Here is a 12,648-nt window from a genome sequence, read left to right as displayed (position 1 = left end):
CGCCGCCGCCGTGCGCCAGGATGGACTCCTTGTCCTTGCGCCGCGCCAGCTCCCGCCGCTCGCGCAGGCCCACGAACCAGCCCACGCTGAAGCCGGACACCACGGCCCCGACCACGAAGGCAGCCACCGACGAGGTCACCAGCAGGTTCACTGACACCAGCCCAGCGCGCTCCTCTGAGAGGCTGGCTCGCAGGAGGCCTGCGGGGGGCGCAAGGGGCCTGGTGAGGGTCCCTCTGCTGCCCGTCTGCCTGTCTGGCGGGGTGCCTGTGTGTCCTTTTACTGTTGCAGAGCTGGGAATGGAACCCAGGGCCTCCTCCATGCTAGGCCAGCGCTCACCACTAAGCCGCACCCCAGGCGGCCCCCACAACTTTTTGTCAGTATTGGGGATTGAACTCGGGGCCTTTGTACTAATCTGCATCCCCAACTCTTTCCGTGTTTTTTTGAGACAGGATCCTACTTAAGTGGCCCTTAGGGTGCCCTCAAATGTGCGATCCTCCTGCCTCAGCCTCTCAAGCAGCTTGGAGGACAAGCTGCGCCGGCTCCCTTTGTACATCATGAAGGCCCGCAGTCTGCCTGTTTTTGGGCAGGGTCCTCTGCCTGTCTGACTTCTCAAAACTTGCCCATCTGCCCGCTTCACCTCCCCTCTGGCACTCTCTGTGCCTGTGACCCTCCCCGGGGGCTGCCTCCTGTAGTGTCTTTCTCCCACCTCCCCACCCGAGAAGCCTCGGCCCCTGCCCTCCCAATGCCCTTACGGATGCCACCTCCCATGGGTGCTGTCCCCCCCTTGCATGTATGTGACAGAGGACAAGAGACCCTCCAGGACCAGGGGGTTCAGCAGGCCCGAGGCTGCCCCTCCTCCACCCACCTGTACAGTCCCCTAAGCCTGAGGTGCTGGCACCAGACACGTCCTGCTCAAAGACGGCCCTAAGTAGGGGGAAGAGAGGACAGAAGGTCAGCAGATGTCCCCAAGCAGTGGGGGCAGTGGGCAGGGTGCGCATCGCCCCTCCCCACCCCCTACCTGGTGCCTGGGCTGAGGAAGATACAGGAGCCATCCGGGGTCCAGCCGCAGTAGGGGTCTTGGCTGCCGATGCAGTTCCTAGAAGGGCCAAGAGACCGTCGTTCAGCACCCAGGCGCTGCTCACCACGGCAGGACAGGTCTTGAGGGGGGGGGCCGCTCGCCGCCCAACTCACAGGTAAGGAAACTGAGGCTCAAGAGCCTAGCTTTGGCCCAGGTGGCAGAGCTAGGATGGAGCCCGGACAGGCTGGCCTAGGTTCTGTCCTTGATGCGAGAAGCAGAGTCACGACTGCAATGACTGTGACGACTGGCGCTCCATGCTGAGCGCACACCGAGCCCAGAGGAGCCCAGCGCAGGGCGTCTCAACTTCCTCCCACTTGGAGAGCAGGACACGGGTTCTACCCTGACCCCCGCCCCGCTGTCATGCCCTGCGGCCCACCTCGCGGTCCTCCTCGCAGCGGCCACCAGGGGGCGCCATGAGCACCAAGCCGGGCCCTCCGTGGCTCCCACCTCTCTGGGGCCAAAACCCAAGTCCTCCTGCGGCCCACAGGGCCCTGCACTGCCCGTCTGTCCGCTCCCCGCCTCCCCGCTCCCTCCGCTCCAGCCACCCGGGCTCCTCGCTGCTCCTGGACCTCACCGGGCTCCATGCTGCCCCAGGGCCTTGCACAAACCCAGTCTGCCAACGCATCGGGTGCCATCCCCGCCCGTCCCCGAGCTCACCCCTCCGTCCCGCGCGCACTCACTTCATGCATCCCGAGTACTGCTGGCAGCGGGCCACAGGCACGCGGACCACGCACCGCGGGAAGGCCGCCAGCAGGCCGCCCGAGGCCGCGTCCAGCTCCAGGCTCAGCAGCCGCTGCCCCGTCTCAACGCCGCCGCCACCAGGCCGTCCGCACCTGGGGCCAGGAAAGTGACCGAGGGGGTCAGGGCATCCCACCCGGTCTCCGCCCCCCAGCGCCACCTTCCAGCCGTTGCCCCAGTTCACCTGTCGGGCCGGTAGGTCTCAAACTCCTCCAGGAAGACACTGGGCCCAGTGGTGCCCGCGACACTGGCGTTGGGCCAGACGAGGAACTTGAGGACAGTGCCCACCTCAGAGCCCAGGAAGACCACGGTCTGGTTGCCCCAGGGGCCGGCGCCCACGTCCACGGCCACTCGGGTGAGCTGGTGCCTGCAGGTGGATGGGAGCGGGCGTCAGGCTGGCCCTGCGGAGTCTGGGGCTAACCCTAACCCTAACCCTAACCCTAACGACGGGGTTGGTTTTATGGGTGCGCGTAGCCACGCCCATGCAAGCCGAGGACAGCCCCAGACGTGCGCGTGCGCGGCGCGGCCCACGGCCCTGCGGAACAGAAAGAGGGTCCCAGGCACTGCTGCGGCGCTGGGTTGCAACCCCAGCCCGGCCCCGATGAGGCCCCGAGTCCCCCTCATGCGGGGATCCGACTCTCCCCCTCCCGGCGCCACCAGCGCTGACCGCATGAGCGTGCGCACGATCCAGGGCGCGTGGCCCAGGGAGGGCACCGCCTCCTCCATCAGCGGGTGCGTCTTGATGAAGTTCAGGATCTCGTCTGGCAGGGCGCTCGAGGCGTTGTACTGCGAGCCCGGTGCTGCGCAGCACCCCGGCCTGGGAAGGAGGAAGGGGAGCATCAGATCGAACTCGGCAGCCTCGGTTTCCCCATCTGCAAAATGGGTACAGCCTGGAAGTCCCAGCCCAACGTCCTGGCGCCCACGGATCCTTTGGGGACCTTCTCAGGATGGGGTGCTGCTCACCGGGGCCGCGGCACCTGATCCTCCGGCACCGAGGTCCAGATGGACTCGGGTGACTTCTGCTCTCGGAAGCGGCCTTCGAACACAGCGGCCACCTGCCTCATGTCAAAAGCACACACTGCCGAGCCCGGGATGCTGGGGGTGAAGACAGGGCACTCTGGTGAGCCCGGCGGGAGCGGGGCCCAGGGAAGAGGGGCACAAGAGCCCTGTCCTTGGCTGCTGGATGGACCCTCAGCCCCGTGCCCAAGATTCAGCCTTCCCTGTCTGCTTGCCAGACCTATTCACTGCACCTTCCGTGCAATCTCAGCTGGATCCTTGCTCAGCTTCCCCAAAGCCACCCACTGTGGTCTTCCCAGCCATCCAGTCTCCCAGGGGCCACACTTGCCTTGTCAACTCATTCCCGAGACCTTTCTAAAAATGCAAATCTGGCCAGGCGTGGTGGCGCATGCCTGTAATCCCAGCACTAGGGAGGCTGAGGCAGGAAGATCACTGAGTTCAAGACCAGCCTGGGCTACAAAGTGAGCTCAAGGCTAACCTGAACTGAACAGTGAGACCCTGTCTCAAAAAGACAAAACAACAACAACAACAACAACAACAACAAAAAAACCTACAATAAACATGCAAATCTGATTTTACTCTTCTCTCCCTCTATAGTCTCCTGTGGCTCCCTAGTGCTCTCAGAATGAAGTCCAGGCTCCTCTCCATGTCTGAATCCTCCCATTGCCCTCTGCCTTCACATCCTCTTCCTCCCCCTCATTCCTGTCCTCTCCTCAGCCACATGGATGTCCTCTGTGTGACCTAACAGTCCAGTGCATCGAAGCCACAGGATCCTCACACCTGCTCTTCCCCAACTTGGAACACCCTCCCTTCTTCCTCCGTCTCATACACACATTGCTCCAATGCCCCTGCCTCCAAGAAGTCCTCCCTGGTTCCTTCTCCCACAGACGGAGGAGGAGGTTGTCCCCCATCCCAGCCTGTGGCTGAGGCCTCTGGGGCCCAGTGCCGCCCAACCCAGGCCCTGGGGAGTATCTGTGAGCGAGCGGGACACCTCTGGGCCAAGGCTCCCCCTTCACCCAGCAGCGCCATCCACCTGTTGCTGGGCGTGGAGAAGACGGCCAGGACGATGGGCCGGCCGCCCAGGCTGACCACGCCGGTGACGGCCTGCAGCACGTTGAAGTAGAAGTGGGAGTCCCCGGGCACGGAGCAGTTGAGGCGCGCCTTCAGGAAGGACGTCCACTGCTTCTCCAGCACGCGCGGGGAGCCACCCAAGTCGTTCTTGCACACCCGGGCCACGCGAGACACCACCACCTGCACGCGGCAGCCACAGATGGGGCCCTGAACCCAGGGTCCCGGGGAGGCCCGGCCACAGCTGGGCCGCCTGCCGCGCAGGCCCGGGGGAGTGCTCCTCCCAACCGCGATGCGGATGGCCCGCAGGGTCCCCGCTGCACACATGGGGGGACTGAGGCACGATGGAAGGGAGGTGTGCAGCCCAGGCGGCAGGTAGGTGCTGGTCTTTGCACCTCACCACTGTCTGGGTGCTGGATGGGTTGAGGGATATGACGGACAGGCTGGGGAGGAGGACAGAAGGGCAAGTGGATGCACGCATGGGTGGATGGATGGGAGTGGATGGGCGGCCAGTGGCTGGGTGGATGGATGGACAGATGGACGCAGGATGGCAGAGTCAGTGGCTGGGCAGGAGGGAGCTGGAGAGGGGACAGGGGAACTGCGGGTGCGCTCACGGACAGACGGGTGGGTGGGACTGTGGCGGGCGTGGGCGGGCAGTGGGTAGATGGACAGTGGCTGAGTGGGCGGCCAGGTGTGTAGCAACAGCACCAGGGCTGTGACCTCCGGGCCACTGCCTGACATGTCTCCAAGGGCTCGGCAGGAGGAGTAGCGAGGAGGCTGGGACCCTGCGTTCCCAGGCGGAGGGGCGTTCGGGGACCCACTTCTGCTCCCCTGCGCCAGCGCCTGGGCCTCTCGGGGAAGCAGCCTCACCTTCTCCAGGTAGTTAAACTCCATCGCGATCTCCCGGAAGAAGAAATAGACGTGGCTGCGCCACTGCACCGCGTGGACAAAGTAGGGCTCTGTGGGGAGCAGGGGCCGGAAGCCACCGTCACAAGGCGGCCGGGGCAGCGTGGCCGCCTCCATGGGGAAGGACCTAGGCTGGCTATCCGGGAAAATGAACTGGGCTCAAAGCTTTCTGTTGTCGTCGTTTTGGTTTTTGTTTTGTTTTGTTTTTGAGGGGGAAAGGCGCTCAGGAGCCCGAAGGCGCTGTGTCCCACTCCCTTCCAAACGGCAAACCTGCTATTTTTTTGTCCCCTTCCTCCCTCATGTGTTGGAGAGCTGAGCTCCTGCCATCCTCGTCCTGTGCTTCCATTTTGAGCTCCCAAGCCACCCACTTCCAGCAGGTTCCGCTTTAGATCCAAATCTTTCCCTCGGTTTATCTTCCGCCAGACCAGGGGAGGCTGGGGTGCAGCTCAGGGGCCAGCACTTGCCTGGCGAGCACGAGACCCTGGCCCCCAGCCCCAGCAGCACAGAAACAAGTAAACCAACCAAAGACAGGGTGGGGTGGAGGCCCGTCCTCAACAGCCCGGGGCTCTTATTCTGGTAGGGGAGTTTGATGAATGTCAGCTCTACTAACTCTAGACTCGATGCTCTTCCAGTTTAGTTAGGTTCTTCTTGGGAATTGGTACATATACACCTCTCGTCATAGTCACTGTAATTTCCCCTCCCCCCGGCCCCCACCTTTGAACCACTTGGAGTCGTGTTTCACGGTGCGCAGGGTGGGGCGGTCCCCGAGGCTGCGGTAGATGACGGCATCGATGGCCAGGAAGTCGGTCACGGTGGCTGTGAAGAGCATCCCGTCTGGGGAGGGGGAGCAAGGGAGGAGGCGAGAGACCAGATTTTAGGGCGCAGAGCTGGGTGGGTCAGAAGTCAGGGACCTCGTCTCCAGGCTGAGCCCCGACAGCATCTGAATCCCAAACCACCTGAGCCTGGATCCCGGGCTCCGTCACCGACCCTAGGCTGAGCCTGGGTCCCACTGGAGCCCTGGCCCTCTCAGAGCCTCTGAGCAGAACTGGGACTCTGCCCATTTCTGGGTGGACAACTGGTCACCCAGGGCCTGCTAAGTGACCTCATGAAAGAACAGAAAGTGTCAGAACATGCCCAGGGCCCTGGCTTACCAGGAAGGCAGGCACTCACCCGAGAAGAGGGCGACGTTGGCGTGTTTGGGGTCATACGGGCAGCGAGCCATGCCGCTAATGTTATCCCCAACAGGCTGCAGTGTGTCCATCTGCAGGGAGGACGGCCTGAGTACAGATCCGGCAGCCCTGGCTTCCCCAGCCCTCAACTCCAGGGAGAAGCCTGGCTTTCCCCTGGATGGCTGTGTGACCCTGGCCAGGCGCCAAGGCCTCCCTGGGCCTCATGTACTGATCTGTCAACAGGCCTCAGGGTCGATCCTCTTATGACCCATGGGCTGAACTAGTCCTAGCTAGGCTGGCTGGTGGTTTAACAGGCTGCAGCTTCCCTGACCCCTGTTCAGGCCCTCTGTGGAAACCAGTGGCCCTTCTGGATCTGGGGCGAGGGACACATCCAGGAAGGCTTCCTGTAGGAGGTGATGTGGATCTTGGCCAAAGGAGGGTGGAGGCGCCAAGGCCTGGGGGGCGGAGCCAGGGCAGTGAGACCTCTGGGGGGCGGAGACTCACACTGTAATTGGCGCACACTGGGTTGAAGGCGTTGGAACCGCACACAAACAGCGTGGACTCATCGCGAAGCAGCAGGACCTTCACGAAGTTCCGGCACTCGCCCTGCGGTGCACAGGGGGAGAGAGGGGGGATGTGGTGTGGGCGTGGCCCTGACTATGGGCGTGGCCCAGGCTGAAAGGCACCACAGAGAGGAGGGGCCGGGGACCTGGGTGAGGCCAGCACTGGGGACCATAGTGAGGACATGGCCACTGAAGAGGCTGAACTAGGACTGGCCGGGACACCTCTGTGACCCAAGGAGGAGACAAGACAAGGAACAATTTTGTAACAGCAATATAAGCAAGGTCAGGGTTGTGAGCGGAGCCGTGACTGCCGATCATTTCGGGGCGTGGCTAGGCTCTGGGCACAGGGACCGCAACACCAGGGTCCGAGCCTGGGTGAAGGAGGGGCGGTCCCTGCGGGCGTGGCTGGGGCCGGCAGGGGCGGGGCGAGGAGCAGAGCCAGGGCGGGGCCGGGTGCACGCACCTCCTGCTTGCCCTTCATCCGACACACGTCTATGTCGCTGGGGTTAGACCGCCAGGTCAGCTTCTGCAGGCAGAGAGAGCTGGTGAAAGGCGCGGAGTACCTAGGAGCTCTGAGATCCACCTGCTGGGCAGGGCCACTTCCACCCAGCTCCCGAGCGCCCCCTGGTGGAAGCCCCCCGTTCCTACCCCTCCCCTCCTGCCCGCGCCTCTTCCTCACCCGCTGGTACCGCAGCTCTGTGGGCGTGGGGGGCTCCAGCTCCACTCGGTACAGATTATCCCTGCGGGAGGGCCCAGTGAGACTGAGCGGTCGCCATCTTTCCCCGACCCCATCCTTCCCGCTGCAAAGCTGGCGTCCAGCAGTAAGATGCAGGGACATGCCAACGCCGGCACCATCGCTCCACACCAGGCACGCTCCCGTCCCCAAGCTGCCTGCACGCTCCCTGGGGCCCTGACACGGCACCGCACATTTACACACACGCCCGACCTGACGGATCGCCCATGTCTTCACACCAGGAGCCCCCCAGCGCCCCAGAATCCCTCCTGCTCTTAACCCTCCCCTCCATGCGGCAGAAACTGCCCTGGTCAAGGTCATCGCTGGCCTCGCCGTGTTCCCGCCGGGACGCGTCTCCATCCTCCTCCTCTCAGAGCACCTGACCCCGCGCGTCACCCCGCTTCCTGGGAACCCCAGCCTCAGTGCGTCTCTGAGCCCCTCGCGTCTCTGCCCTCCTCCAACCCCACCCCCGGCTCTGACTTCTGTCTGCAACGCAATGATGCCGTCGGACCTATCTCCGGGCCCCGGCTCCCCTAGCTCAGCCTTGGGGTTAGCTGCTCCTGGGCATTCTCAGTGCCTCTGGGATTCGTGGGGACTCCATGGCCATGTGCTTGATCTGTCCCCCAGATGTGCACCCCAGCATCTCAGTTAAAGCCAGGTTCACCCTTTAGGGGCTTCAGACAACTTGTGAGGGTCCCCATATCCCCCCTCATTGTCCCCTCCGACGTTCAGCACACCAGCTAGTACTATTGGCTCTGCCCGCAGTCTGTCCCGAACCCGCCTGCTTCTCCCACCTCCGCGGCCTGCACCCGGCCCAACTTCTAGCCAGCAGCCCGGACCAGCAGGGCCAGGGCCTGGTGCCGGGCTCCCACCCTCATCCCCGCAACCTGGCCTTCCCGAAGTAGCCACCAGAGGGCGCCGTGAGCACCGAGTCCGATCCTCCCTCCTCAGTCCTCAGCCGTCCAGTGCTCCCACCTCCCTGGGGCCAAAGCCCAAGTCCTCCTGCAGCCCACAGGGCCCTGCACGGCCTCCATTCCCTCCCCGCCTCCCCTCTTCCCTCTCTGCCCCTCGCTCCCTCTGCTCCAGCCACACAGCCTCCTCCCTGCTCCTGCAAAATACCAGGCTTGGTCCTCCTCCAGGGCCTTTGCACTGGTTGTGCCCGCTGCCTGGAAGGGAATATCCTTCTCCAGATTTTTCCACGGCTGAAAAATTGTTTAGCTCTCAACCCAAATGCCACCTCCCCAGAGAAGCCCTCCCGAGCGGCCCCTCTCCCGTGCCCTCTCTCACGGTTCACATTTCAGGACTGGCTGGACCACTGGCCACTCAGTGAACTACGACCTCCCCTACTCTCACACCTAAGCCAGCTCCAGCCGCCCAGCACCGAGTTCAGCACCCTGAGAACGCAGTGCCCAGCACCCAGAGTACGAGCTGGCACCCAGCGGGAGCAGCCCCGGCCCCCAGCTCCCCGCAGCGTCCCGGAAGGCTGTGCACCTGTCCCCGATGAACAGCGTCCTGTTGACCCGCAGCACTCGCTGGATGTTGAGGTCCTCGGTGGCCTCGGCAGGGCCCGGGCGCCCAGGTCCTCCGCCCACGAACACGGGGTAGAACTTCAGGTCTGAGGGAGCGGGCGTGGGGATGAGCCAAGAACCAGGAGGGAGCAAGGTGGCCTGAGGTGCCCCGACTTGGGGAGCCTCTGGGGTCCCTCCCGGTGGGACCCACAGACCCACCCTCGTGGCCCCACCTCCCCAGGGTCGCCCTACTCACAGTCCCTGGGGGCCACGCTGAGCGGCGGCGGTTCCTCGGGGAAGAGGCTGTGGGTGCCCCCCAGTAGCAGCAGGAGGAGCAGCAGGGCCGGGCGGGGAGGGGGCGCTCGCGAGGTCAGCATGGCGAGGGCCAGGTGGCAGAGGTGACAACGGCAGACGAGGCGGGGCAGAGAGCTGGACGGTGTGCACTTCCGGAAGCTACCGAGAGAGGGCGCGCGCCAACCTCCATCTGCTCCTTTATTGCCAGGAACTCCACCCCCGTCCCGCCCCGCCCCGCCCCACTGGGATAATAAAAAAAACTTTAATAATAATACCCAGGACTTTTCTGTTTTGTTTTGCTTTTTTTTTAGTCTTCTTGAGACAGTCTCGCTACGCAGTTCAGGCTATCCTTGAGCTCATTTTGTAGCTCAGGCTGGTCTCGAACTTAACGATCCTCCTGTCTCAGCCTCCCCAGTGCTGGGATTACAGCCCTGTGCCACCACACCTGTACATTCCCCAGCACTTCTTTAATCAGCAGAACAACTTTAGCACCACGTGTGAGTAAAAACGCAGGAAACGACTTCGAACAAAAATGTATGAAATCAACACGACAATTACATACATCTTTATATTTTCCCCCCAGGTCAGGGGGCTGAACCCAGGGCCCGCAAATTGTGTTGCACCCCAACTCTTTTTTATTTTTGGGACAGGGTTTCGCTAAGCCACTAAGTTGCTTAGGCTTGAATTTGCAGCGTTCCTGCCTCAGCCTCCCTGAGTGCTGGGATTACAGGAATATACCACCACATCCAGACCTACGGTAAATATTTTTTAAAAACTCTCAGAACACATTATTTAAAAATTCTTAGAATTAAAACACAAGATTCTTAAAGCCTCAAAAAATAAAATCAAAGACTCAGAATGTTATATATTAAAAAAAAAAAAAAAAAAAGCTAGGAATTGTAGGACTAGAGAATCACAGACTATTCCAGCTGTCCCTGACCCTTGGCGACCCTGGGAGGTCTGGCGTCCTTCCTGAGTCCGTCTTTCTGTCCCCAGCTTGAATACCTCTGCGGCAGGCGCCTCACGACCTCCAAGGGGCACGCCTCTTCCCTCTCCTATTCCAGGCACCCTGGCAGAAACTTCCGGTGCGCGAGTGGAACCCGCCCCCTGGAGCCCAGCCCTCCGTGCCTGGGGACCCCGTTTCGGGGCGCCCCTACCAGAAGGGGTGCGACGGGTCCCGGAAGCTCCTACTGAGAATCTTTGCGGTGGTACCGTCCTGGAAAGTCTCTGGCGGGCCGGGCCTTGGTTCCCCTTCTGGGCAGCAGGTCGTCTCCCAGCCCCGCGCTGGCTGGGTGGCTCCAGAATCCGGAGGCCCTTGCAAGTGAGAGCGACTGGGGGACATGGGCGCCCTGCAGTGCCCGCCACCGAGCTTTCAAGGCCAAAAAACAGGAAGGCCTGGAGGGAATCGTGGGCCGCCTCGCCTGACCCTGGGCTTCCAGGATTTGTGACTCAGCGGACGCCCGGATCCCGCGTGCGCTCCTGGCCCTGCTTCCTTGCGAGTTTCCTTCCCAGCCCCTCCCCTGCTCTGCAGCCTCCAGGGCTCACAATGACCCTTGAGCCCCGGCCCAGCCTGGGCCTCGCATGGAAGCAGGCTGACCACTACCCGCCCGCGCGGGCCCTTTCCGCCTTGCCTAGACTCTTCCCGGTGCTGCCCGCCCCTGCCGCCCCTGCTGCCCTAAGCCACTACATTTTCCAAGCTAGGCAATCTTGAATTGAATTTTGCGAAAATTGAATTTGCAATCTTCCTGCCTCAGCCTCCCAGAATTCTGGGATGTCAGACGTGCACCCTTGCGCCCAGGTGTGTCTGGCTTAGTTCAATGGGTGGCTTCTGTCCCTTGGCTATAGTGAACAGTGCTGCCCTGGACACGGTGCTCAAATATCCCTGCTCCACAGAGCCTGTGCACCCCCTCTAGTACCCTCATCACCTCGTCTTAAGTGTCTGTCTGCTTCTCAGGACTGTGCTCCCCAAGGGGGCAGTGATGGCTGCTGTTATGTCCCGAGCACCTCAGAGAGCCCAGTAGATGCTCAATAATAATACATAAAATTATGTAATAAATACAGTAGATGCTCAATAAATAATTTTAAAAAGTAGCAAATACTTAGAAAGCAGTTGCAGCTGGGCATGGTGGCGCACACTGACAATCCCAGCACTTGGGAGGCTGAGGCAGGAGGATCACCATGAGGTCAATGCCAGCCTGGGCTACATAGTGAGAGCCTATCTCAGCAGCAGCAGAAGAAAAGCAAACAAGCACTTGCTATGTGCCAGGCATATTGTAGTACTTAAATTAACTCAATGAGTGGGCTTAATTCAACCAAAATGTGGGTGCTGTTAACAGGTCCCTCACACAGACAGAGAAACTGGGGCATAGAGTGGCAAAGATATTTGGCCCAAGTCACGGAGCCGTGGAGCTGAGACCGGAACTTGCTCCATGAGCTTTGCTCATTGTTTTGTTTTATTTTTGTATTTTGAGATAAGGTCTTGCTATGTAGTCCAGGCTAACCTTGAATTCACTACGTAGCTCAGGCGTGCCTTGAATTTTCAGTGATCCTCCTGCCTCAGCCTCCTGAGTGCTGGGATTACAGACATGCGCCGGCATGCCCGAGACCAACCGAACTCTGCCTACTGTGACAATAACGCAGACCTGAGCCCCAAATGTTTTGGAGGGAGTCTGAATCACTTTGGGGCTGATATAAGGTACCAAGCCTCAGTCCACCTGCTGACCTGGGGTAGCCAAAGGCCTCTGTGACGCCCCCAAACCCTAGGACTATCTGCTTCTCTCCATGAAATTTGAGGCCTCTCTGCCAGCAGCCTCCTGGCGCCGGAAACGGCCCCGCCACCTGTCAGGCTGGGCTGTCCGGCACCTGGCCACCACGCCAGCAGCCACCAGAGCCCAGCTAGGTGTCGCGTGGCTGTCGTATGCACCTTCTGGTGTTCGGGCCCACAGCGCATCTGGCAGTGCAACTTCTGGCTCTTCCCGAAAGTCAAAATGACTATGAGCCGGGCTTGGGGGCGTACTCCTGGAATCCCAGCACTCGGGAGGCTGAGGCAGGATTGCTGTGAGTTCAAGGCCAGCCTGGGCTACATGGTGACTCCAAGATCAGCCTGAACTGCATAGCAAGAGCCTGTCTCAAAAAAAAAAAAAAAAAAAAAGACCATGAAAGGGAAATGTTTTGAATCCATTCAGGGTATGCAGCAGCCTACATCCTGGGTCCTGTCCCCAGCCTGGGCCTGCTCCCCACCCACACACCCTCAGCACCATCACTCAGGGGAGTTACAGATCTCGCGTACCCCAGAAACTGGCCATCCTCCTGCCTCAGCCTCCCAGAGTGCTGGGATGACAGCTGTGTGCCATCAGGCTCCGGGTTTCTCCCACCTCCCTCTCCTGCAGGGCTGGGTTTCTGGGTTCTTCTCAGCTCCCAATAGTTCATCTTAGGGTCAGCTTATAAATTCCCAAACAAAACACAAACAAGACAAAAACCTGTGGGATTTTCACTGGGACAGGGCTGTGTGCGCAGATCAGATCAACTGCACCTCACCATTCCTCCATCCTTTCTGGCTCAGGCCCTCCAGTAA

General features: G+C 61.2%; 1 protein-coding gene across 1 annotated transcript in view; it reads right to left on the bottom strand.

Annotated features, from left to right (window-relative positions):
* Sema6b (sema domain, transmembrane domain (TM), and cytoplasmic domain, (semaphorin) 6B) overlaps positions 1-10,526 on the bottom strand; it is a gene marked incomplete in the record, with an annotated part of 12,284 nt that extends 1,758 nt beyond the window's left edge. Inside the window, 17 exon segments of the mRNA XM_013505185.1 lie at positions 1-198; positions 866-924; positions 1,019-1,096; positions 1,759-1,911; positions 2,001-2,183; positions 2,484-2,633; positions 2,780-2,911; positions 3,867-4,084; positions 4,772-4,860; positions 5,522-5,641; positions 5,978-6,068; positions 6,481-6,582; positions 7,003-7,065; positions 7,219-7,279; positions 8,764-8,887; positions 9,037-9,233; positions 10,232-10,526. Coding sequence (XP_013360639.1) covers positions 1-198; positions 866-924; positions 1,019-1,096; positions 1,759-1,911; positions 2,001-2,183; positions 2,484-2,633; positions 2,780-2,911; positions 3,867-4,084; positions 4,772-4,860; positions 5,522-5,641; positions 5,978-6,068; positions 6,481-6,582; positions 7,003-7,065; positions 7,219-7,279; positions 8,764-8,887; positions 9,037-9,233; positions 10,232-10,416 — 2,203 coding nt within the window.
* Between the last annotated feature and the right edge of the window lie 2,122 nt (positions 10,527-12,648).

The sequence above is a fragment of the Chinchilla lanigera genome, unplaced genomic scaffold (assembly GCF_000276665.1).
Source record: "Chinchilla lanigera isolate Chin_1 unplaced genomic scaffold, ChiLan1.0 scaffold00094, whole genome shotgun sequence".
Lineage (NCBI taxonomy): Eukaryota > Metazoa > Chordata > Mammalia > Rodentia > Chinchillidae > Chinchilla > Chinchilla lanigera.
Note: the sequence above shows the minus strand (reverse complement) of the source record. Positions and strands in the feature narration are given on the sequence as shown.